Source organism: Rhodofomes roseus (genome assembly GCF_022264815.1).
Source record: "Rhodofomes roseus strain CIRM-BRFM 1785 chromosome Unknown C8Q71scaffold_15, whole genome shotgun sequence".
Lineage (NCBI taxonomy): Eukaryota > Fungi > Basidiomycota > Agaricomycetes > Polyporales > Fomitopsidaceae > Rhodofomes > Rhodofomes roseus.
Genome location: NW_025952971.1, coordinates 607120 through 625472, shown reverse-complemented (window position 1 = coordinate 625472; position 18353 = coordinate 607120). Strand labels below are relative to the sequence as shown.

The following is an 18353-nucleotide window of genomic DNA, read 5'->3' as shown; positions in this document are numbered from 1 at the left end:
CCTTTTATATTCTCAACGCGCTTGACATAATACTATACAGAGCAGCAATAAACAAGAGGTGTACATACGGTCGTGGTGGCTTGAATCACGACGACTCTAGGCTTGCCAGTGTCTCCGCGACAACACTTATGGTCGCAGTGGAACGAGGTGTGATACTACATTCGTAATCTGCAGGGTAGCTGTCGTGTAGAGATTCTCGTAAGCCTAACAACAATCGTGAGCTTTTTCACAGACAGACAGACAGACCTAATGAACGAAGAAAGAAATTTTGCCTCCGGCGTGATGGCGTTACCTGTCGCGTCTTGCGCCTTGCCGATATTCAGCGTCGCCGCAACACTGGCCATCGCCAGGAAGAGGGACGTGTCACCGAATAGGCGTCCGGGACAAAGGCTATGTATGAGCGAGGCATGAGGCGCAGAGCTATGATTCCGAATAGTCGTATTACGGACCGTCGGCCATATCCAAAGACGATGTTTCGTGGATCCTTGAGGTCTTCATTTGCATGCGTCTCGAGAAAGCGTTCCGGACTGAAGGTATCGGGGTTGTCATAGGCCCTCTCGTCATGTGTCATTGACCTGAGGGGCGCACATTAGGCTTGAATAGAGGGGATCAAGATAAATATACGATACTTACCAGAGGTTTGCCACTACTGTGGTGTTCCGAGGTATATGATAACCTTCATATTGATCGTCTTCCGTCAGGTAGTGCGGCAAGCCTGCAATTTGCAATCCATGAGTGTCGGACGATTACTCGCAAAGAAGCAAAACAAGTCACCCAGGGGAACTGGCGTATTCCAGCTATGCAGAGGTGAGCAAGAATACACTTCGCTCACTGCAAGGGGGCCACTCACCGGTACGTCTCTTTCAGGATGCAATCGATGTACGGTAAGTTTGGTCTGTCCTCCAGAGTCGGTAACCGATTGCTTCCGACGACACGGTCAATCTCCTCTTGCGCCTTGACGTACACCTTAGGGTGGAGGGTCATCGCCAGGAAGAACGTGCGGAGCACCGTCTTCGTCTGCTCAATGTATGGTTATTTCTGGTCCTTGACCCAGCGAACCATAGGACGAGAGCATACCGTGTCCGTTCCAGCTAGTCATAGGACGTCAGCCCCAAACACCGGATGTCACATCCTGAGTGCTTTACGTACCAGAGTACAAGGCGCCAGCACTGTACCGAATGTTGTCCTCTTCCTCAGCAAGGTGCCCGGCTTTCGCTGCTCCTTCGATCAGCTCTGATACGTAAGAAGCTCGTGCATTGCCTGACTCCTAACCGAGCCTGGCTCAATCAACCCGGAGTAGGGCTAGAAGACGGCTTAAAACGTACGACGGCTTTGCGGACCATATCGTATGGAATATGATTCGCGTCCCACACGAGCTTCCTCGCATAAAGCGCCTTGCGCTTGAAGTCTGCACCAGGCATCCAGGCGGGGACGTACTTGACTATGACGTTGGTGAACGCCGCTTGATCGTCAACTTCCCCGAACCAGTATGCTTGAGCAACGTGAATACTGACGAAGTGGGAACATGTCCGCTATCCCGCTTCCTGCAGGACCTGTCGCGTTGGTGGCATCCATGGCTCGGTCCATCAGAGTTATATACTCATCCTCCAGAGACGTGATCCGGTGCCCAAAGACAGATTCGAGGATGAGCGCCGCGGCGAACCTAGGTTCCAGTCACCAGTGTCCAGCAACAAGATGATAGCATCACTTGCACGTACCGTATGATATGCATGGTGAAGTCCTTGGGCGTTTCCATCAAACTCAACAGAAAGATGCACGTCTCACGTCGCTGCAAGCCCTCGTATTTCCTAACAGCGCCCTTCTCCCCGAAAGCCGCCTGGATCCACCGCCGCTGCCTGCGGCGAGCCTCAGAGTGGTACGGCAGGAGGACTGTGTTAGGATACCAGCCTAACCTAGCCCCGTCGATGTATGTCAATGCTAACGTAGAATCGTAAGGTAAACACTACGCACAGCTCGACCATCGTCACGAGCCGCGGGCGGCTCGAGTAGATTCCTCCCCGCTTGTCCAGGAGGTCCCGTGCAACTTTAGGCGAGTTGACAATAAGGGTACGATGTCCAATAAACTCGGCATATATGAGATCGCCTGTGGTTGTAGCCAGTGTATCATGTCAACCCGAGTTCAGATGGGGTCCATCTACTGATAGGGATCTCACCGTATTTCTTTGCCCATGACTTGAAGGTATGTTCCTGCGAGCCTGAGGGAAGTTGATGGAGGTTGCCCAAGAGCGGTAGACGCTTCGGACCAGGTGGCAGAGGTCGGAAGTGACGCTGGCGCATATGATGAGCCAGCGAGTAGAGGAGAACGCACGAGCAAAGGACCGAGATCCAGAAATAGCCCAACGACGCTGAGAACTTGAACATCGCTCACAGTACTAATCACTGGTGAAGCGCGAGATACTTACGCGAGAGGGTTGTCCAGCCCTTTTATAGCCCTACCAGTAGCCTCCGGATGCACTACCGCGCGCGTAGTATACCTCCATGAACGCTCCGAGATGTGGCGTTACATAGCCGTACTGTGCACGCAAAGGTTCGTGTTCGCGTTACGTATTCCCGATGCATTGCAGAAAGGCGGCTGTGGTGCCAGTTTAGCGCTGCACACAGCGGTGTAGATAGGCTTCGGGGTCGCGAATTATGTTCGCGCCAGTGGCTTCGCAATTCAAACCGCTCAGCGCGTTGGAGTCCGATATGGGATCCAAGGGCCCCTTCATCTCTTGCTGATCGTCGCGCGCATGGCGCCTCACGAGTTCGACATTCCTGCGAAGCAGCAGCGCCGCTATCAGACATCAATAGACACGTCGTATCGCCGCGCTTCCCGCATGACCAGCGACGAGCGTCATATGGGTGAGGCTGAACGTTGCAGCTAAATTAGGATGAGAGTCGATGTCAACTGATAGACTTGGCTTAAGGCACGACAGAGGACGAAACGCTCGATGCAGATATGGAAGCTCACCTTGCTCAAGGAACTAGACCGTTCGTCGAAGCGTTCCGATGGACTGGCAGCCTCACAGGAGCACTAGTCCAGTATCCGTGAGAGGAGCTTGACCGACACGAAGGGCTCAGCATGCATGCGAGTGCCTGTCATAAGGTAGTGAAACGCCCGTCATTCGTTGGACGCATACCCACAGCGGCCCTGCGCAGATCGCGTAAACACTGATACACGCCGCGTTCGCGAGCGCATGCCATAGTTAGCATAATAAGATACGAGCAAGGCTGTTTCTGGCAAGATGCTGGCGACCAAATGTGATGTGCCTAGAAACATGTCTACATGCTCGCCCACGTCTCCGCGACAAGAGCCTTCGCTGTCGAAGAGCGTGGTGTTATCGCGCACACGAAGTCTTCAGGAGAGCTGGTAGTCACCGCAGTAAGTCTGAGGTCATGGCTTATCGATAAATACCCACACACCTGATGAACGCCGGAAGCAACGAAGCCTTTGGAGTGATCTCTCAAAGATTCCCTCCGCGTCGCGAGCTTGGCGCATGTCCAGTATCGTCACAACGTTAGATATGACAAGGAACAGCGTCGTGTCGTCAAACAGGCTTCCGGGACAGAGCCTGTGATTGATGTGCTTCGTCACTGTTGCTACTCAGACTGCAATGTAATGATCACTGACCTGCGTCCGTGTCCGAAGACATTGTTGCGAGGGTCTAGCGCTTCTGCATGGGAAGAGTCTAGTTCGAAGAAGCGCGCTCCGAACGGAATGCAGCCGGGTCACTCCAAGTGCGCTCATCTCCGCAAATAGACCTAGATAATGGATACCGTGAGTCTGATTGTCAAGTTCTAGTACCGGCGCGTGTGCTGGTGTCACCTTAGGTTTGCCATGACGGTGGTATCTCGAGGCAGGTGATAGCCTTTGATTCATCATCTTCTGTAATGTAGTGGGGAATGCCTAGGGGTTCGCTGAATTCTATATCTTCGATGCGAAGCGTTGGATACATCTCACCTAGTGGGAGGGGGGCGTGCCAACTGAATGAAATTCAATGAGTGATCGTAATGTTCTAATGAAAGTGCTACTCACCGATATGTCTCTTTCAGCACACTATCGACATATGGCAAATTCGGCCTGTCTTCAAGGTTTGGGAGCCTGTTCGTTCCTATGACTCGATCCACCTTTTCTCGCGCCTTTCTGAACGCTTCTGGATGTAGCACCATAGCTAGGAAGAAAGTCAGTAAGGCGGCTTTCGTCCGTTTGAGACATGATCAATGGTGTTTTATAACTAGATGTGGATACGCACTGTGTCTGTCGCAGCTAAAGCATTTATGAGCTCCCATGTCTATAGCCTCGAGAGCTCACCGGCATAGATGATCCCTGCGGTATGTATAATGACCGTCTCCTCCCGTTCAAGTCGTCCGGTCTTAGTTGCGTTCTCTATGAGGGTAGATATCAATGATGGCGGTGGACTGCCCGACGCCTACGCCTATCTTGTCATGTACTTAATCACATTAGCGTGCACTCACGAGCGTCTCTCGCGCCATGCGGTACGGTACTTATATGGTGGGCCCTCCCATACAAGCTGCTTCGCATGCAGTGCGGCTCTCTTCCAGCTTGCACCCGGCATCCAAGCGGATACATACTTCACTGTAAGTATGATCATGATCAACGACGCCGCGGTTCACTCACTATTCATGCTACCCACAAAATGGTATCATGTCCACTAGCGTTCCGCCTAACGCTCCAGTCGCGTTCGTTGCTTCCATGGCAGTGTCCGTAAGCTTGACGTACTGCTCCCCCAGGGACGTGGTTAGATGTCCGTACACGGATTCGAGAACGAGGGCCGCAAGAAGTCTAGGTCAAGTCGTAGTCTCAGGCTGTGACGTCAACAGAAAGGCAATGGGACCTACCTGTTAACGTGCAAAGTGTAGTCATCTGGCGTCTCCATCAAGCTCAGTACAAAGATATAGGTCTCCCGTCACTCGAGATGACCAAAGGCTTGTAGTGACTTCTTGTCCCCGAACATGTTCCGTATCCACCTGCGTTGTTGGCGGTGGCTCTCCGACCTGTACGGTAGTAGTGTAACTGTGGGATTCCACCCTGGGCTGTTGTGTACTCATCGAGATCAGTGCGGTCTATATCATACGGAGGGGCTCACATCTCTACGAGCATCGTGAGTCGCGGGCGGCTCGAATACTTCCCCCCTCGTTTCTCAAATAATTATGGCACGATTTGCTGTGAATTGATGACGACGGTGCGATTGCCGAAGAACTCGTTATAAATCAAGTCACCTAAGATGAGCGTTGCAAATAAAATTCCGACTGAAGCGCCCTTCGCTGTACGTTACCGGTTTGCTTGGCCCATGATGCGAAGGTATACTCTGGATGCTCGAACGGGACTTCACCGACGTTGCCCAGTAGCCGCCAGTGTTTCGGGCCCGGAGGCAGACAATGGACCTTGCGCTGATTGAGTGAGTAGATTAAGACATACAGCAGGAGTAGCGCACTCGGCGTATAGGAAAATAGGACCTGGGGCATGCCCACTGACGGCGGTTGCGGCAGACGAGCGATGAGTGAGAATACTTGGCCTTCAGGTCGCGAGATGGTCAACACCTTGATATCACAGAAAGTGGTGTCCATAACAGGGTGTTCCTCGCCCAGTGCAAGATGAACGAAGCGTCCAAAAACAGACCATGAATTCCAATAGAGATCGATATCATGACCCACGCGAGACCATGCTGCAAGCCCCGGTACGTGGACACTGGCGTCTCCCCAAGGCTTGTTGTGGCTAGAAAATGTATCGGAGTTAACTAGAGGGATTCATTGATTCATTTCACAAAATGCAGATTGCACGACCGGGGAACTTGCCTTCAACGGCCCTGGGATAACCTTGTTCGATATCTGGACGACTCAACGGCGTCCCACAGGTTGAGTCAGGAGCTTTCTGACATAATCTATGTCCATGTTATTTGCAGATAGCATTTGTCTGCTCAAATCGAAGCCCGTTGGTGTCCAGCATTGGTATCAGGAGCGTCCAGCCTTTAGCTTCAAAAGAGTATCATGAAACGTTCAAGAGTATGCGCATTGCGCGGGGCTTGCCAACGACGAATCAACATTATGTAATCGACGACGTCTCCAATGGATCACGTGCTCCTCCGAGTCACGGTCGTTCCTCCTTCTCCTCCTCCTGAGTCCTCCTCCTCGGTCCTGTAGCATCTCACTCAGACGACCTTTCTGAGAATTAGAAGGAGGGGTCATAATTCACAACGGCCGCCCCTGATTTTTGCATATCCAGATTCTGACTGCTCATCACTTCCGAGGGCACGCCGGTATAGGTCACATAACATCGCTTGAACATCGCCTGTCCATCTCAAGATCGCAATTGTAAGACCCATCGCAAGCCTATTCTGACCACTTACAGCGAGCGGATGGGACGTCGCGGTGGTATACCCATGTACGAGGGATATAGGGGGATCATGCCGAGAACACGGAACGAAACGCGTGGTGTGTCGTCGTCCTTGTCTCCACATCGATGCCCTGCCAACGCGATTCTGAGGAATGTATAGCGCCTCGAGCGTAGTGTCGTCTTGGCATACGAGCTTGATGAAGTCCTCAGGCTGAGTTCCGATGATGCAGCTGGACATCTTCCGAGTCGAAGTTCATTTGCACGTTGCAATGCTCATACACAAGTTAGTATGCGTTGGCTGATCGATGTCATGTCGGCATCATAGCGATTCTGCCACCGCTTTCCTGCTAGGAGCAAGCATCATCAAGCGTCCTATGGCCGTTTAGATTCTCCATGCTGCAAAGCTCTCGCCGGTTATCCTCCCGGGCTAGGTTCGACGCAAAACCCAACATGCAGTGATGCACGCTTGCGCGGGTGTCATCGTGACAGGTAAGTACCCCTTGATTGAAATGGCACCAATCCACATATTCATGAACCCGCGACTCAGCCCAATCAGGTCAGACTAAGTCGCGATCAGCCCGTGTGGTACGTGTGTGGTTTGCCGCACTGATGGTGGCGGGAACGGGACGACGCTTGACCGCTCTGTGGTGAAGACACCTTCGTAGAAGCTCCTCTACCAGATGATTCTTACGGGTGTCGGACTCGCTTGAGCTCCCTGATCGGCGTGCATGCGACCACATAACCCGCACCCGACCACACTGGCGGGCAGAGATTTTCATGATTGACTGTTCATGCTGCGCCTCCGATCGCTGCCTTTCTGATAAATACCCTCGCCGTCTGCACGGTTTCCTCAGCTCTCATTCTCTTTCGAGCACACCAAGTAAAGGCACTGGTTGGTAAGTTGCACGTTTACTTTCATCTTAGTGCGTAATCATGCTGACTGTTATGGGGCGACAGTCTTGCTTTCCTTTGACGACATTCACCTCCATTCCTTACGCTTTCTCTCTGTAACGACCTCATTCAACACCTCCGCTTTATCGCCGACATCAACATCCAGCTATGCGTTTCAGCACCATTCTCGCCCTTGCACTGGCTACCGCCTCCGCTGCGCCTGCGCTCGCCTGGTCCGTCGAATCGTGAGTTCAGTGTCTATTTTGACTTGTCTGCAGTGTATTCATATTATCCACAGCGACGCCAGCGAACTGCTATCCCGGGCTTACAAAGGGACTGACGGCAAGGTGCACTGGAGCCCCGGCGTGCGCCAGGGCAAACAGGGCTGCGGCAGTGCTAAGCCCCGGTCCGTTAAGGAAGAGCTCTACGCGCGTACTTACATTGGGCCGGGCGGGAAGGTTCACTACGCCCCTGGTGTACAAGGCAGCAGACGTCCTGGCTCCCATCACGGTCCGAAGGGGGCAGGCAGACCGAGGGAGCTCTATGAGCGTGACCTCTTCTACGGCTCGTTGTATTTGGATTGAACATGACAGTACATGTCGACTGTTGCGAAGTGTGATGTAGTACATTATGTGTGGTCGTTACAAATAGGATTGGCTTGTGAATGTCTCACGACTCTGGACAAACGAATATGCCACAAGACGCGCATAGCACCCATCCTCATCGGAGGATACATGGAGTTCATACTGTACAAATGTAACTAGAGTGGGGGTTTCGAGACTAGAGTAATCATAAACGCGACATTGAGGAGCACGATGTGAATCAATATGCTGACAGCTTCGACAGCTTCTCCGCGACGAGGCTCTTTACTGCTGAATTGCGCGGCGCAATGTCGCAAAGAAATTCCTCAGGATAGCTGGATAATGCTAGTGAGATCGCAGACATTCATTCACTGACAGAAGCGACTTGCCTGACAAGGGCGGGGTGGAAGGAGACCTGCGGAGTGATCTCCCTACCCCCTACATCCCGAGCTTTCCGGATGTCGAGCGTCGCCGCCATATTAGATATCACCAAGAAAAGGGTTTCGTCTGCGAAAAGACGTCCTGGACAGAGTCTGCCGCCATTCGAAATCCAGGTCATCCCCTAAAGATGAATGGGCAAGAGGAGCACACTGACCTGCGTCCGTATCCAAAGACAACCTGGCGAGGATCCATCGCTTTTGCTTCCTCGGCATCAAGGTCCAAGAAACGTTCCGGACGGAAGACATCCAGTTCATCCCCGGGCCACATGTCCTTCTCCCGGCATATCGACCTGAAAAACTATGGTGAGCCGACTCCTAGAATAACCCGGGGACGCATGTAGTACCACAGATTCGCAAGGACGGTTGTGTCTTTCGGTAGATGATATCCTTCGTATGTGTCGTCTTCCGTGATGTAATGTGGTAGCCCTGCATGTATCCGTCAGTCGGTGACGTGGTCGCGTGTCTCCACTGACCCTTACCTAACGGCAGCGGCGGGTTCCAACTGGTCATTAACGGTCAGTAACAATCGTGATTATTGAGCAGCGGTACTCACCGGTAGGTCTCCTTCAAGACGCAATCGACATACGTCAAATCTGGTCTATCCTCCAAAGAGGGCAGCCGATCCTTCCCGACGACTCGATCGACCTCATTCTGTAGCTTAGTGTACACCTCAGGGTGAAGCACCATCGCCAAGATGAACGTCAGCAATACGGTCTTCGTCTGTGCGACAAACACCTGAGCGGACAGTCAGAGGGAGAGGAAAAAGGATGTAGTACCGTGTCTGTCGCAGCTGTGGAACAATGAGCGTTAGTATCTCGGCGACATGACTCCCAGTAAGCAGTCATGGATTTCTTACCAGAGTATATCGCTCCCGCTGCGTAGATAATATCAGTCTCCTCTTCATCCAGGCGCCCCGCCGACGTGGCCTGCTCAATCAGCGCAGACATAAACGAGGCGGGCGCGTCTTCCGATGCCTATGACATCCCCCATACGTTAATGACTGCTTACATGCGGTTGATGTGCGTACCATCGACTCGCGTGTCTTGCGATATGGTATGTAGTGACTGTCCGACACGAGCTGTCTCCCGCGGGCAGCAATCCTCTGGTAGGCCGCCCCCGGCATCCAAGCTGGTACATACTTGACTACAATCCAGACCGGTGAGCGTACGGTCGTCATCGTTTTAGATGGTACTCACGGAAAGGCATGAGGTCAACGAGAGTTCCGCCTGCTGCGCCCGTCGCAGTGGTTGCCCCCATGGCTTGGTCCATGAGTGTCACGTGTTCATCCTCCAGAGACTCGATGCGATGTCCGTAGACAGTTTCGACTGCAAGCGCAGCGACAAACCTAGCGAATGTTCACTCAGTCCGATCCACAATCCGAACAGATGTCGACCATACCGCTTGACATGGAGGACATAGTCGGAGGGTCTCTCCATCAAACTCATCAAGAATATGTGCATCTCTCTCGTCTTGAGAGGCAAGAAACCCTTTACCGCGTCTTTGTCACCGAAGGCACTTTGTATCCATCGGCGATGCTTGCGGTAGCTCTCCGACTTGTACGGTAACGCAGAAATGGAGGGATTCCACCCTAGCCTGGAGCCAAAGGTACACGTCAACACCGGGACGTTACTATGATGCTACGCGGGACTTACAGTTCGACAAGCATTGTCATCCGCGGCCGGCTGGAGCAGTTTGCACCTCGCTTCTCGAGCAGATCTCGGGCAATCTTTTGCGAGTTGATGATGACCATACGATAACCGAAGGTCTTGTTATATATCAAGTCACCTTGTATCGACACCACCATCCTGCGTGTTAGGCTGATGATGTCGTGTGAGGTACAGCCTACGTACCGTATTTCTTTGCCCATGTTGCAAAGGTCAAGTGCATATACTGCGCTGGAGGCAGCTCGAGAACATTGCCCACGAGCGGAAGGCGCTTCGGTCCAGGGGGAAGACGGTGGTAGCTGCTAGGCCAGAGCATATAGATGAGGACGCATAGGAACGAGAGCGCGATCCACGCATAAGCCTGTATCATGGCCGCCGGTCAGTTTGGTGCCGACATTGCATGCAGACCCTGCTTAAGTACTTCCTGGCTCTCCTGAAAGTGCGGAGACTGACGTGCGTGGTTCCGTATGCCTCCGACGCTGTGGACGATTTTGCCCAGCGGTTTTATGTGCTGGACATCCCGTGACTCGGCAGATCTCCGCAACGCGCGACGCGTCTGGAGACTGGCTCGACGCGTTCCGGCGGAGCAGTTCTCCAACCTGCAGCTGGCATCACAAACAGTGAGTGAAATCCATGGAGATCGCTATGGAGTGTTGTCGGTGCATAGAAGATCGTAGTACTGCTTGTGTAACGTGTGTATGAAGAATGTGGCGGTCGGGACCGTCACCTTCCTTTTTCGTGCAGCTCACGGCTTGCCTTATTCGCTCGTTCGTACCTTTGCGACCGTATGATCTTTTCGTAGTCTCGTCACAAGACCCTCCTCGTGGATGTGAGGGGTTTGTTTGAAAGTAGCTCGTCCCTGTTTGTAATTATGATATACATTGTTGCAAAGTTATAATGGTATCATGAATCAGAAGATTAACTTGTGAGCAATCGTAGGTATGATGCAATGTATCGGAAGCTTGACTGGAACGCACGACTTTCAGTCATTTCTCACAGCAAAGACCGGTATGCCTCAAGAAACCGAAACCATAGTTTCCGCGACAAGGCTCGGTACTTTGGCAGAGCGTGGGGTTATAGAACACGCAAATTCTCGAGGATGACTTGTGGGCGTGATTCAGAGTTCAACGGCATGACCATACTACATCAACAACTCACCTCACGAGCCCAGGGAAGAAGCTAACCTCCGGCGTGATCTCTCTTCCGTGTCCATCGCGAGCCTTCTTGATGTCCAGGGTGGCTATGATGTTGGAGATGGCTAGAAAGACGGCAGTATCTGCGAACAGGCGACCTGGACAAATCCTGCGGATCATTGTCTCCATCTCAAACTTGTCGTAAGTAGTGCTAGGCAGCTCACCTTCGTCCATGTCCGAAAATGATGTTGGCTGGATCGGCTATGTCGGAGGCTGAGAGCTTGGAGTCGAGGAACCGCTCTGGGCGGAAGGCGGCTGGATCACCGTAAACCTCTTCGCTATGCGACATGGCCCTGGAAGTACACGGTAAGTGAAGTGTGAACGCTAGGCGGACACAAGCATACCACAGGTTAGCAATAACAGTTGTGTCACCGGGCAAGTCGAATCCCTGGTAGTCATCCTCTTCTGTCAGATAATGCGGGATTCCTAAATCGCACATTGTGAATACTAGAACGAAACGGTGGCAGACCGCGCACCAAGTGGAACAGGGGTATTCCAGCTTGACAAGAGTGTGCCGTCAGTCTTGCTATGTCTCGGGCCCCGCTAACAGACGCACCGATACACTTCCTTCAGCACGCACTCGACGTATGGCAATGCTTCCCTGTCTGCTAGCGTCGGAAGTCGGTCATTCCCGATGACCCGGTCAACCTCCTCTTGGGCCTTGCGATAGACATCGGGATGAAGGACCATGGTCAGGAAGAAAGTAAGCAGGGCTGTTTTAGCCTAGGAAGCGAGCGTGAGACGACGTCGCTCATCTCGAGTTCCTCACTCACAGTATCGGTTCCGGCTGGACCATATGCACGTCAATCAAACTTTGCATTTACCCGGTAGGGAGCAAGAACGTACCCGCATATAATGCGCTGCAAGCGCCGACGATGTCAGTTTCTTCTTCCGCGAGGTTTCCTTGCTTCATTGCTTCTTCGACAAGTGTAGTCATGAGTGATGGTGTCGCGGAGCCCGCAGTCTACGCATTGAGGCGAACGGTCGTGAGGTCGCGCAATAGCAGAAGTGTAGCGTACTCACAACAGCATTTCGGACCATGTGATATGGCTTGAGTGTAGCGGCCGTCACCACGGCATTGGCAGCCTGTGCCTTGCGCTTCCAGTCCATACCGGGCAGCCACGCAGGGATGTGTTTCACTGCAGTATGTGTCAGCATGGGGCAGGGTAGAGGACACTGACTGACCAGTTTAACTCACACAGAGGAAAGAAGTCCACAAGAGTACCGCCCGAAGGCGTTAAGACAGTCGTCAACTCCATGGCGTGATCGATGAGATTCACATACTCGTCGTCTGAAGACGTTACTCTGTGGCCGTACACGCTTTCCAGAATCAAAGCCGATATGCACCTGTAATCCTCCAGGCTTCAGAGAGAATATCTTTGTGTTGTTAGCCACGACACGCACCGCTTGATATGTTGTGCGAAGCCATGAGGTTCTTGAATTAGGCCCGAGAGAAGGACATATATTTCCCTCTGTTGCAGACCTTCGAACCGTCGGGTCGCCGCCTTGTCACCGAAAGCGCTCTGGATCCATCTGCGCTGCTTGCGACGGTTCTCGCTATCATACGGGAGAACGACTGCGGTCGGGCCCCAACCCAGCCTACCAGAGATGCGCATTGTCAACAGCAGCTGATGGCCACCGCGGGAGCACGCAAACCTACAGTTCACTCAGCATAACCATCCGCGGTCGGCTTGAATACTTGTTTCCCCTCTTGTCGAGCAGGTCTCTTGCGACCTTCTGCGAATTGATGATCAAGAACGGTTTGCTGAACATCTTCGCATATACGAGGTCCCCTGACCAGTCAGGGCGTCAGAGCTATCGTATCGTCTCTCACAGCGACATACCATGTTGCTTTGCCCACTGTGCAAACGTTCGCTCTTGGTACTCCGCGGGGACTTGGTGGACGTTCCCTATGATAGGCAGAGGCTTTGGTCCGCGAGGTAGCCTGCGCAGGCCGCCACGACCCAGCCACCCACTGCGAGAAAGAATAGGGACCAGGGCACATAGCACCGCAATCCACACCCAGGTGGGGGAAGACGACAGCTGATACATACCAGTTATGTGGTGCCAGACGAGTCCGACAGACGACTGAGTCGCACTAGTTGACTTCCACATTCCTTTTATACCCTGGCTCGGACTTCGAAGGCGCGATACGCCCGGATCTGAGAAGCAATCGAACATTCAAACAGCCGACCAGCTGGAGATGATTTATCCATAATTAACTTACCGCTGCACGATATGAAGCCCCGCTGTCAGTCTGTCAGTCTGAGAAACGTTCAACGGAATTCCGTACCTATGATTGCCGCGTCTGGCCCGCACTTGACTAGCGAGACTCGGACGGCCACATCACGCCACGCAACTAGAAGCTGAACCAGAATCAGCGGAGGGCGTGGAAGATGTCGAATTAGGTTCTTCGAAAGGGAATGGGACGAGGATCGCCAGGAACACAATCGACTATACCTCGAAAGACGCGTGAAAAGCTTCCGGCTCCAGGACCGGGCACAATTGAAATCTGGACTTTAGAGCTTACGCCGACCGCCAGCGCGCCAGGGCATCGCGGAGAGTCACAAACTCAATCAAGAAAAATTCAAAGAACGTATCTAAACTCTCGGTTCTGTATATCCGTCAAATCCAGGAATTCCTGCGCCAACAGAACACTGATCAGACAATATGCATGGAAGCGTCTGGCGACATAGGCGACGCGCACCTTATCCACCCTCTTGCGGACACGTATCCCATTCGTGTCGACAATCTCTATGTAAACATCGTTGTACGTCTCGTCCGGCCGCTCCAGGTCGCGTCGCTTGTTCTCGGAGGCTAGCGTACGCCGGATAAGCAGCAAGAGCAGAGGGCATGCCACGTAGCAGAGCCCGATGATGGTCCACGGCACGTGATTTCTACATCACTGTATTAGCCGGGCAGACATACATGTACAGCGACAAGATGAGCGCACCGGGGGCGATACTTCTCCTGCCACATGAAGGGTCCCAAGGCATTCCCAATGCAGTACGCAATGAGCATGATCGCGTTGGCGGTCACGCGTTTGGTATGGCCCGCAGTGACATTTGAGAGCCATGACAAGGATAGAACAAAGCCCGTGGTCCCCACGCCTTGATTCGACGCACATTGAGCGTCCATTACAACACTAGAGCGAACGCTAGGGACACGTACCGGTCAGCCACTGTGCGCACAAGAGCCCTATCCGGTTGCTCCACGGCAACAGGTTTATGAGTAGTACGCCGACGATGTTTGGTATGAAGTACATGGCGGCGACATACGCGCGTGCGTCCTTCAGGCGGGCGGCGAGGTGCACGCCCGTCCAAATGGTGATGATTTCGATGACGCCGTCGACGCAGCCGAGGAGGGTCGTTTGTAGGTATGTGAATCCGAATGAGGCGACGATGATCTGGCCCTGGTTGGTTAGACTGTTCGGTACGTTGTTGAGTGCGGAGAAGAGCGCGAAGAGCCACGTCTTTGGGTCGTGTAGGGCTTCGTGGACTCTAGTGATAAGTGAGCGCTTAGTGCTGAAATCATGTCAAGCGCGTGGGTATGACGGACTGCTCGATTTTGAAGTGTTTGTTCTCGACACCGGTTTGGTTCTCCTGGAGCAATGCATCAGCATCTTTCATCTCGGAGACAACTTGTTCCTGCACAGACCTTAAGGCGCCGTATCGCGATGATACGTTCCTTCTTCGTGAGGAACCAAGCATTAGTGGGCGAGTCCGGGAAGTAGAACCTCGAGCACATTATAAGCGATTCAATAGCGTGTGTCCTCTGAGCGGAGACCTTACCAGTAGACGACAGCGGTGATCAATGTCAAGGTGCCGGTAATGCACATCAACCTGACAATGTACCATGAACATCTCCATGCGTTACAGTACGGCGGTCGCGATACCATTGCCAAGGCTCGAAGCCTTCGGTCTTGATATGCAGGGTTCCAAAACTGATAAAACCAGATATGATTTGCGCTTGGTGAAGCATGAATGGGCGGCAGTATTCGCATTGCTTGACACGTACCTGTGCCATTCATGAGGACTACAGACGAGTGAATCAGGAGGTCTAAGTGGTCTTCGAAGGTGAACTCACACCAGTATCCGACACGTAACGTCTGTTCGTTGCGCGTATAGAACATAGAGCTGACGATCATGAAACCGGCGGTGATTGAACCTTCGCACATCCCGAGTATGAAGCGTACAGCGAATAGACCCGCGAAGTTCTTGCACGCTGCATGACCTAGTAAAGCGAGGCCCCATACAAAGATATTGAGACTGTGGGGATACCGAGACGTCAGTGGGCGAACCGATGTGCCGAAGACCATGTCCACCTCATCCATTTGCCCACAGGAAATCGTTGCAGAGCGAGGTTCTGCGGGTACTCGAAGAGAAGGTAGCTGACGTAGAATATTGTTCCGAGCCTTGTGAACCGTGTAAGACACCGGTCTATAATTGACATTCGCATAAGGCATACATGTTGTATCTGAGGCAGACAAATGTGAGCCATGCTCGTGCCACCGAATCGGTGGAATACTCACTCATTCGTTGTAAGATGGGTAGCCTCCCTACGCGAGACATGATGGGTTACTCATTCAAGAACGGATTGCCTGGCCTTTGTACCGACCTAATTCCTAGTATAGCCGAGCTACCGAGAGTAGTCTTGTCCATGAATTGAATCCAATATAGTGCTAGACGTCAGGTGAGCACTTGGCGACGTCGAGGGAAACAACGCATAGTACACGTATCATTGCGAATACTCACTGCACATGAGAGGCAGGATATGCCAATCAATCTTGTCCCGAACCCTGTTCGCATCTTCTTCGAGGAACTCGATATCTTCTCCTGCGAGGAGTTGGGCGCCGGTGTCAACATCATCGACTTCTATGCCTCCCAACGAGTCGTCCAACTCTGCACCCAGACCTCCCAGCTCGTCGCCCTCAACTACTTCAAAGGTGCCTCGCTTTCCAAGCTGATCTAAAGGTTGGTATTCAGGTCCGCTCCCGCGTCGGCCAGGAGCAAGAAAAGATAGCAGTCGTGTACTGAAAACCCTCCTCGAGCTGAACATTGCTACCAGGGGTCGCTGTGTCGCCTAGCGAGCTATTTGTTTCAGATTCCAGAGCTAGATATCCATAGCATATGTATGAACGAGCCTGCAGCACTGGCAAGACAGTGGGGACTGAGAAAGTACTGGCTCCATTGGCAAGTACGGTGTCGCAGCGTGAGCGCGGCGCGCGCTTGTACTGGGAAACCATGGAAGCGCCCGTTCTGGCGCTCGACCCGATAGATCTTATGCTCTCCGCGAAAGTCGGACGACCCCACTCGCCACTTGGTCGTAACCGTCCCGTTTCCCGCCTGCCGGACAAGCACCACACATTCAACAGCACCTAACAGGCATACCGCCAACTAGATATTACGTGCCGTTTCAGCCTGCGGGAGGACATATTGATCAGTCGGACACTACACTAGTACATCAACGGACCAAAAACGAGAGTACTTATGTCCTTTTGGTCAACAACGGAGTTCGAGCTTCGAGCACCCGCGGAAACTGCACGGCCATATAGACATTCAAGCCCCACACTACGACCCTATCCTTCTGCTGAGCATCAACCGAAAACCATTGAACACGTTGGCTGCGCTAGACGAGGTTCAGACGGAATAGTCAAGTCGCACAAAGTGAAGGTGGCACACAGGCGCGTGTCTGATTTTACAAAGGAATTGATTAGTTCTAGACATTCGCTCATCCTTGCCCTCAGCAGCTTTCAAAGGCATCAGTAGACTTGTGACCGCTACGCGGCGGGACCCTGCGTAGGAACTGTATGTCAGTCTCTGTTCGTCTAACCGCATGGGATCTTGACTTACTGTGACTCTCTGTACGAACCTCAACAGCTCTGTGACAATTTCGTCCTTGTGCTCAATCCACGGCGTATGGCTGCCACCTTCGATGGTATACACATCCATGTTCTTGAAGTGTCGCTTCGCCTCATCCACTACGACATTGCCGTCGACAAGTTTGTCTTCGGATCCGTTCATGACCAACAACGGCAGACCCTTTGCGCCCGCCTCATAGAATTTGGTCGGATCCTGCGTGCGCGTGAGGAGGTTCTGCGTCACCTGTGGCGACAGGAGGAATGCCATGCCGAGGCACGACATCTTCAGATTGAAGTCCATGCCATCCGGGTCTTGAAAGAGCATGTCGCCGAAGTCGGTCTTCGACTCACGGTACGTTGCCACGTCGGTGGCGTTCATGTGTCCCGGGAGGTAGGTGCGCCCTTCTTCCCTGGCGATCTGATTGAAGACTGGCCCTACGTAGGGCACGCCAGCCAGCCAGACCATCCCGGAGATGGTTTCGTTAGATAGGTGCGCATACATGTCGCATGCGATGGTCGCTGAAGCGCGCACGTCAGGGCTTTTCATACCTGAACAGTGGCAGAGACCATACCTCCATAGCTCCTACAGACAAGCGTCAGTAAGCTGATCAATTTGAATGAACAGTCCTATGCGCAACTCACCATCCGCACCAAATAGGTCGCTTCACACCGAACTCGCGCGCCACTGCCGCCCAGTCGTCTGCAAACAACGACGAAACATACGCCTCTGGGTTGGTAGGTTTTCCGCTCCTCCCGTGCCCCCGCAGGTCGTAACGGATCTGCAAGCTCTCAGCAAAAAGAAGCGCTTGTACGCCCGGCGCGCACTCACCAGGTAGACCTCCGCAAGTAGCCGCTCGTCGGTGAACAAGTTGTCGAATATAGCGGCGGACGCGTATATGCCATGCGCAAGGACCAGGCTGGGCTTACTACGGTCGCCGACGGCCTCGGCATACACGGGCGTCCCGTCGCTGGAAGTCAAGGTCTTTGCAATCCGCGGGTAAGTAGTCATGTTGGTCAGTTGTCGATGGGAGCGCTGCGAGTAGTGCTCAAGACGCACTGCGCAGCCCTGCCTAAGTACCGCGCCCAAGGCTGAGACACGTTGTTCAACCGCAGACCGAGAGAACCCGTGTGGATCGTGTCTATGATGAGTCGGATAGTGGGAGCTCGCCTCAATACTATGTGCGCGCTCAGATGCAGCGCGTATCGTGCTATTCTTGACGGGCGCTGCGGGCTGTGAGTCAAAGGTGCATTGGTTCTTTCTTCTTTCTTGCCGCATCGCGTATAACGGGTAGAGCTTCTAGGTTTTGTATCCAATTAGGGTCTTTGTTCTAGACTACAAACCCAACGTCGTAGAAAGACGCTTGCCACT

At 53.0% G+C, this 18353-nt stretch overlaps 8 protein-coding genes across 8 annotated transcripts; 1 reads left to right on the top strand and 7 right to left on the bottom strand.

Annotated features, from left to right (window-relative positions):
* Nucleotides 1–16: 16 nt before the first annotated feature.
* Nucleotides 17–2382, bottom strand: C8Q71DRAFT_823390 (cytochrome P450 monooxygenase; the record flags this gene model as incomplete). Its single annotated transcript, XM_047926239.1, has 13 exons — nucleotides 17–179; nucleotides 247–390; nucleotides 450–575; nucleotides 634–715; nucleotides 775–797; nucleotides 851–1017; nucleotides 1078–1091; nucleotides 1150–1267; nucleotides 1326–1441; nucleotides 1515–1663; nucleotides 1719–1913; nucleotides 1972–2104; nucleotides 2160–2382. 13 exons carry the CDS (start codon nucleotides 2380–2382, stop codon nucleotides 86–88), a joined length of 1584 nt encoding a protein of 527 aa, XP_047777102.1. The 3' UTR covers nucleotides 17–85.
* Nucleotides 2383–3630: 1248 nt separating this feature from the next.
* C8Q71DRAFT_769665 (cytochrome P450) lies at nucleotides 3631–4335 on the bottom strand. Its single transcript, XM_047924297.1, has 5 exons — nucleotides 4254–4335; nucleotides 4037–4172; nucleotides 3962–3984; nucleotides 3827–3907; nucleotides 3631–3762 (listed from the first exon to the last, which is right to left on the bottom strand). Exons 1-4 carry the CDS (start codon nucleotides 4288–4290, stop codon nucleotides 3828–3830), a joined length of 276 nt encoding a protein of 91 aa, XP_047777101.1. The 5' UTR covers nucleotides 4291–4335; the 3' UTR covers nucleotides 3631–3762; nucleotide 3827.
* A 28-nt stretch (nucleotides 4336–4363) lies between these two features.
* C8Q71DRAFT_147906 (uncharacterized protein) lies at nucleotides 4364–5038 on the bottom strand. Its single transcript, XM_047916609.1, has 4 exons — nucleotides 4861–5038; nucleotides 4656–4804; nucleotides 4477–4597; nucleotides 4364–4430 (listed from the first exon to the last, which is right to left on the bottom strand). Exons 1-4 carry the CDS (start codon nucleotides 4896–4898, stop codon nucleotides 4403–4405), a joined length of 336 nt encoding a protein of 111 aa, XP_047777100.1. The 5' UTR covers nucleotides 4899–5038; the 3' UTR covers nucleotides 4364–4402.
* A 2206-nt stretch (nucleotides 5039–7244) lies between these two features.
* On the top strand, nucleotides 7245–8175 carry C8Q71DRAFT_147794 (uncharacterized protein). The gene is made up of 3 exons (XM_047916607.1): nucleotides 7245–7251; nucleotides 7313–7491; nucleotides 7545–8175. The coding sequence occupies exons 2-3, from the start codon at nucleotides 7415–7417 to the stop codon at nucleotides 7828–7830; spliced, it is 363 nt and encodes a 120-aa protein (XP_047777099.1). The 5' UTR covers nucleotides 7245–7251; nucleotides 7313–7414; the 3' UTR covers nucleotides 7831–8175.
* Nucleotides 8176–8183: 8 nt separating this feature from the next.
* On the bottom strand, nucleotides 8184–10272 carry C8Q71DRAFT_147666 (cytochrome P450). Its single transcript, XM_047916606.1, has 11 exons — nucleotides 10118–10272; nucleotides 9920–9993; nucleotides 9666–9860; nucleotides 9464–9612; nucleotides 9295–9410; nucleotides 9124–9241; nucleotides 9044–9057; nucleotides 8821–8987; nucleotides 8747–8769; nucleotides 8612–8693; nucleotides 8184–8557 (listed from the first exon to the last, which is right to left on the bottom strand). The coding sequence occupies exons 2-11, from the start codon at nucleotides 9937–9939 to the stop codon at nucleotides 8383–8385; spliced, it is 1059 nt and encodes a 352-aa protein (XP_047777098.1). The 5' UTR covers nucleotides 9940–9993; nucleotides 10118–10272; the 3' UTR covers nucleotides 8184–8382.
* Nucleotides 10273–10768: 496 nt separating this feature from the next.
* On the bottom strand, nucleotides 10769–13674 carry C8Q71DRAFT_147506 (cytochrome P450). The gene is made up of 14 exons (XM_047916605.1): nucleotides 13418–13674; nucleotides 12969–13286; nucleotides 12785–12917; nucleotides 12529–12723; nucleotides 12323–12471; nucleotides 12148–12263; nucleotides 11971–12088; nucleotides 11898–11911; nucleotides 11681–11847; nucleotides 11601–11623; nucleotides 11469–11550; nucleotides 11289–11417; nucleotides 11090–11233; nucleotides 10769–11034 (listed from the first exon to the last, which is right to left on the bottom strand). The coding sequence occupies exons 2-14, from the start codon at nucleotides 13237–13239 to the stop codon at nucleotides 10947–10949; spliced, it is 1629 nt and encodes a 542-aa protein (XP_047777097.1). The 5' UTR covers nucleotides 13240–13286; nucleotides 13418–13674; the 3' UTR covers nucleotides 10769–10946.
* C8Q71DRAFT_147492 (MFS general substrate transporter) lies at nucleotides 13541–16358 on the bottom strand. The gene is made up of 15 exons (XM_047916604.1): nucleotides 15879–16358; nucleotides 15742–15805; nucleotides 15656–15682; nucleotides 15592–15600; nucleotides 15449–15538; nucleotides 15211–15392; nucleotides 15142–15159; nucleotides 15020–15092; nucleotides 14916–14966; nucleotides 14782–14860; nucleotides 14683–14726; nucleotides 14296–14624; nucleotides 14078–14234; nucleotides 13832–14021; nucleotides 13541–13765 (listed from the first exon to the last, which is right to left on the bottom strand). The coding sequence occupies exons 1-15, from the start codon at nucleotides 16180–16182 to the stop codon at nucleotides 13712–13714; spliced, it is 1671 nt and encodes a 556-aa protein (XP_047777096.1). The 5' UTR covers nucleotides 16183–16358; the 3' UTR covers nucleotides 13541–13711.
* A 545-nt stretch (nucleotides 16359–16903) lies between these two features.
* On the bottom strand, nucleotides 16904–18119 carry C8Q71DRAFT_823387 (alpha/beta-hydrolase; the record flags this gene model as incomplete). Its single annotated transcript, XM_047926238.1, has 4 exons — nucleotides 17814–18119; nucleotides 17627–17763; nucleotides 16977–17523; nucleotides 16904–16918 (listed from the first exon to the last, which is right to left on the bottom strand). The coding sequence occupies exons 1-4, from the start codon at nucleotides 17991–17993 to the stop codon at nucleotides 16904–16906; spliced, it is 879 nt and encodes a 292-aa protein (XP_047777095.1). The 5' UTR covers nucleotides 17994–18119.
* Between the last annotated feature and the right edge of the window lie 234 nt (nucleotides 18120–18353).

Bases quoted from the DNA above. Each gene is read 5' to 3' on its own strand.
- C8Q71DRAFT_769665 (XM_047924297.1), bottom strand. From the start codon at position 4,290: ATGGGAGCTCATAAATGCTTTAGCTGCGACAGACACA. The intron at 4,173-4,253 runs GTGCGTATCCAC...CTTTCTTCCTAG, and splicing joins CTTTAGCTGCGACAGACACA to CTATGGTGCTACATCCAGAA. The intron at 3,908-3,961 runs GTGAGATGTATC...GCGAACCCCTAG, and splicing joins GCACGCCCCCCTCCCACTAG to GCATTCCCCACTACATTACA.
- C8Q71DRAFT_147506 (XM_047916605.1), bottom strand. From the start codon at position 13,239: ATGTGGAAGTCAACTAGTGCGACTCAGTCGTCTGTCGGACTCGTCTGG. The intron at 12,724-12,784 runs GTAGGTTTGCGT...CATCTCTGGTAG, and splicing joins ATGGTTATGCTGAGTGAACT to GCTGGGTTGGGGCCCGACCG. The intron at 11,418-11,468 runs GTATGCTTGTGT...GTGTACTTCCAG, and splicing joins ACTGTTATTGCTAACCTGTG to GGCCATGTCGCATAGCGAAG.
- C8Q71DRAFT_147492 (XM_047916604.1), bottom strand. From the start codon at position 16,182: ATGTTCAGCTCGAGGAGGGTTTTCAGTACACGACTGCTATCTTTTCTT. The intron at 15,806-15,878 runs GTGAGTATTCGC...CCTGACGTCTAG, and splicing joins TATCCTGCCTCTCATGTGCA to CACTATATTGGATTCAATTC. The intron at 15,683-15,741 runs GTCGGTACAAAG...TGTCTCGCGTAG, and splicing joins TCGGCTATACTAGGAATTAG to GGAGGCTACCCATCTTACAA.
- C8Q71DRAFT_147794 (XM_047916607.1), top strand. From the start codon at position 7,415: ATGCGTTTCAGCACCATTCTCGCCCTTGCACTGGCTACCGCCTCCGCT. The intron at 7,492-7,544 runs GTGAGTTCAGTG...TATTATCCACAG, and splicing joins CTCGCCTGGTCCGTCGAATC to CGACGCCAGCGAACTGCTAT.
- C8Q71DRAFT_147666 (XM_047916606.1), bottom strand. From the start codon at position 9,939: ATGACAATGCTTGTCGAACT. The intron at 9,613-9,665 runs GTATGGTCGACA...AACATTCGCTAG, and splicing joins TATGTCCTCCATGTCAAGCG to GTTTGTCGCTGCGCTTGCAG. The intron at 9,242-9,294 runs GTACGCACATCA...GGGATGTCATAG, and splicing joins GCAAGACACGCGAGTCGATG to GCATCGGAAGACGCGCCCGC.
- C8Q71DRAFT_147906 (XM_047916609.1), bottom strand. From the start codon at position 4,898: ATGGAGACGCCAGATGACTACACTTTGCACGTTAACAG. The intron at 4,805-4,860 runs GTAGGTCCCATT...GACTTGACCTAG, and splicing joins TACACTTTGCACGTTAACAG to ACTTCTTGCGGCCCTCGTTC. The intron at 4,431-4,476 runs GTGAGTGCACGC...AGATAGGCGTAG, and splicing joins GCATGGCGCGAGAGACGCTC to GCGTCGGGCAGTCCACCGCC.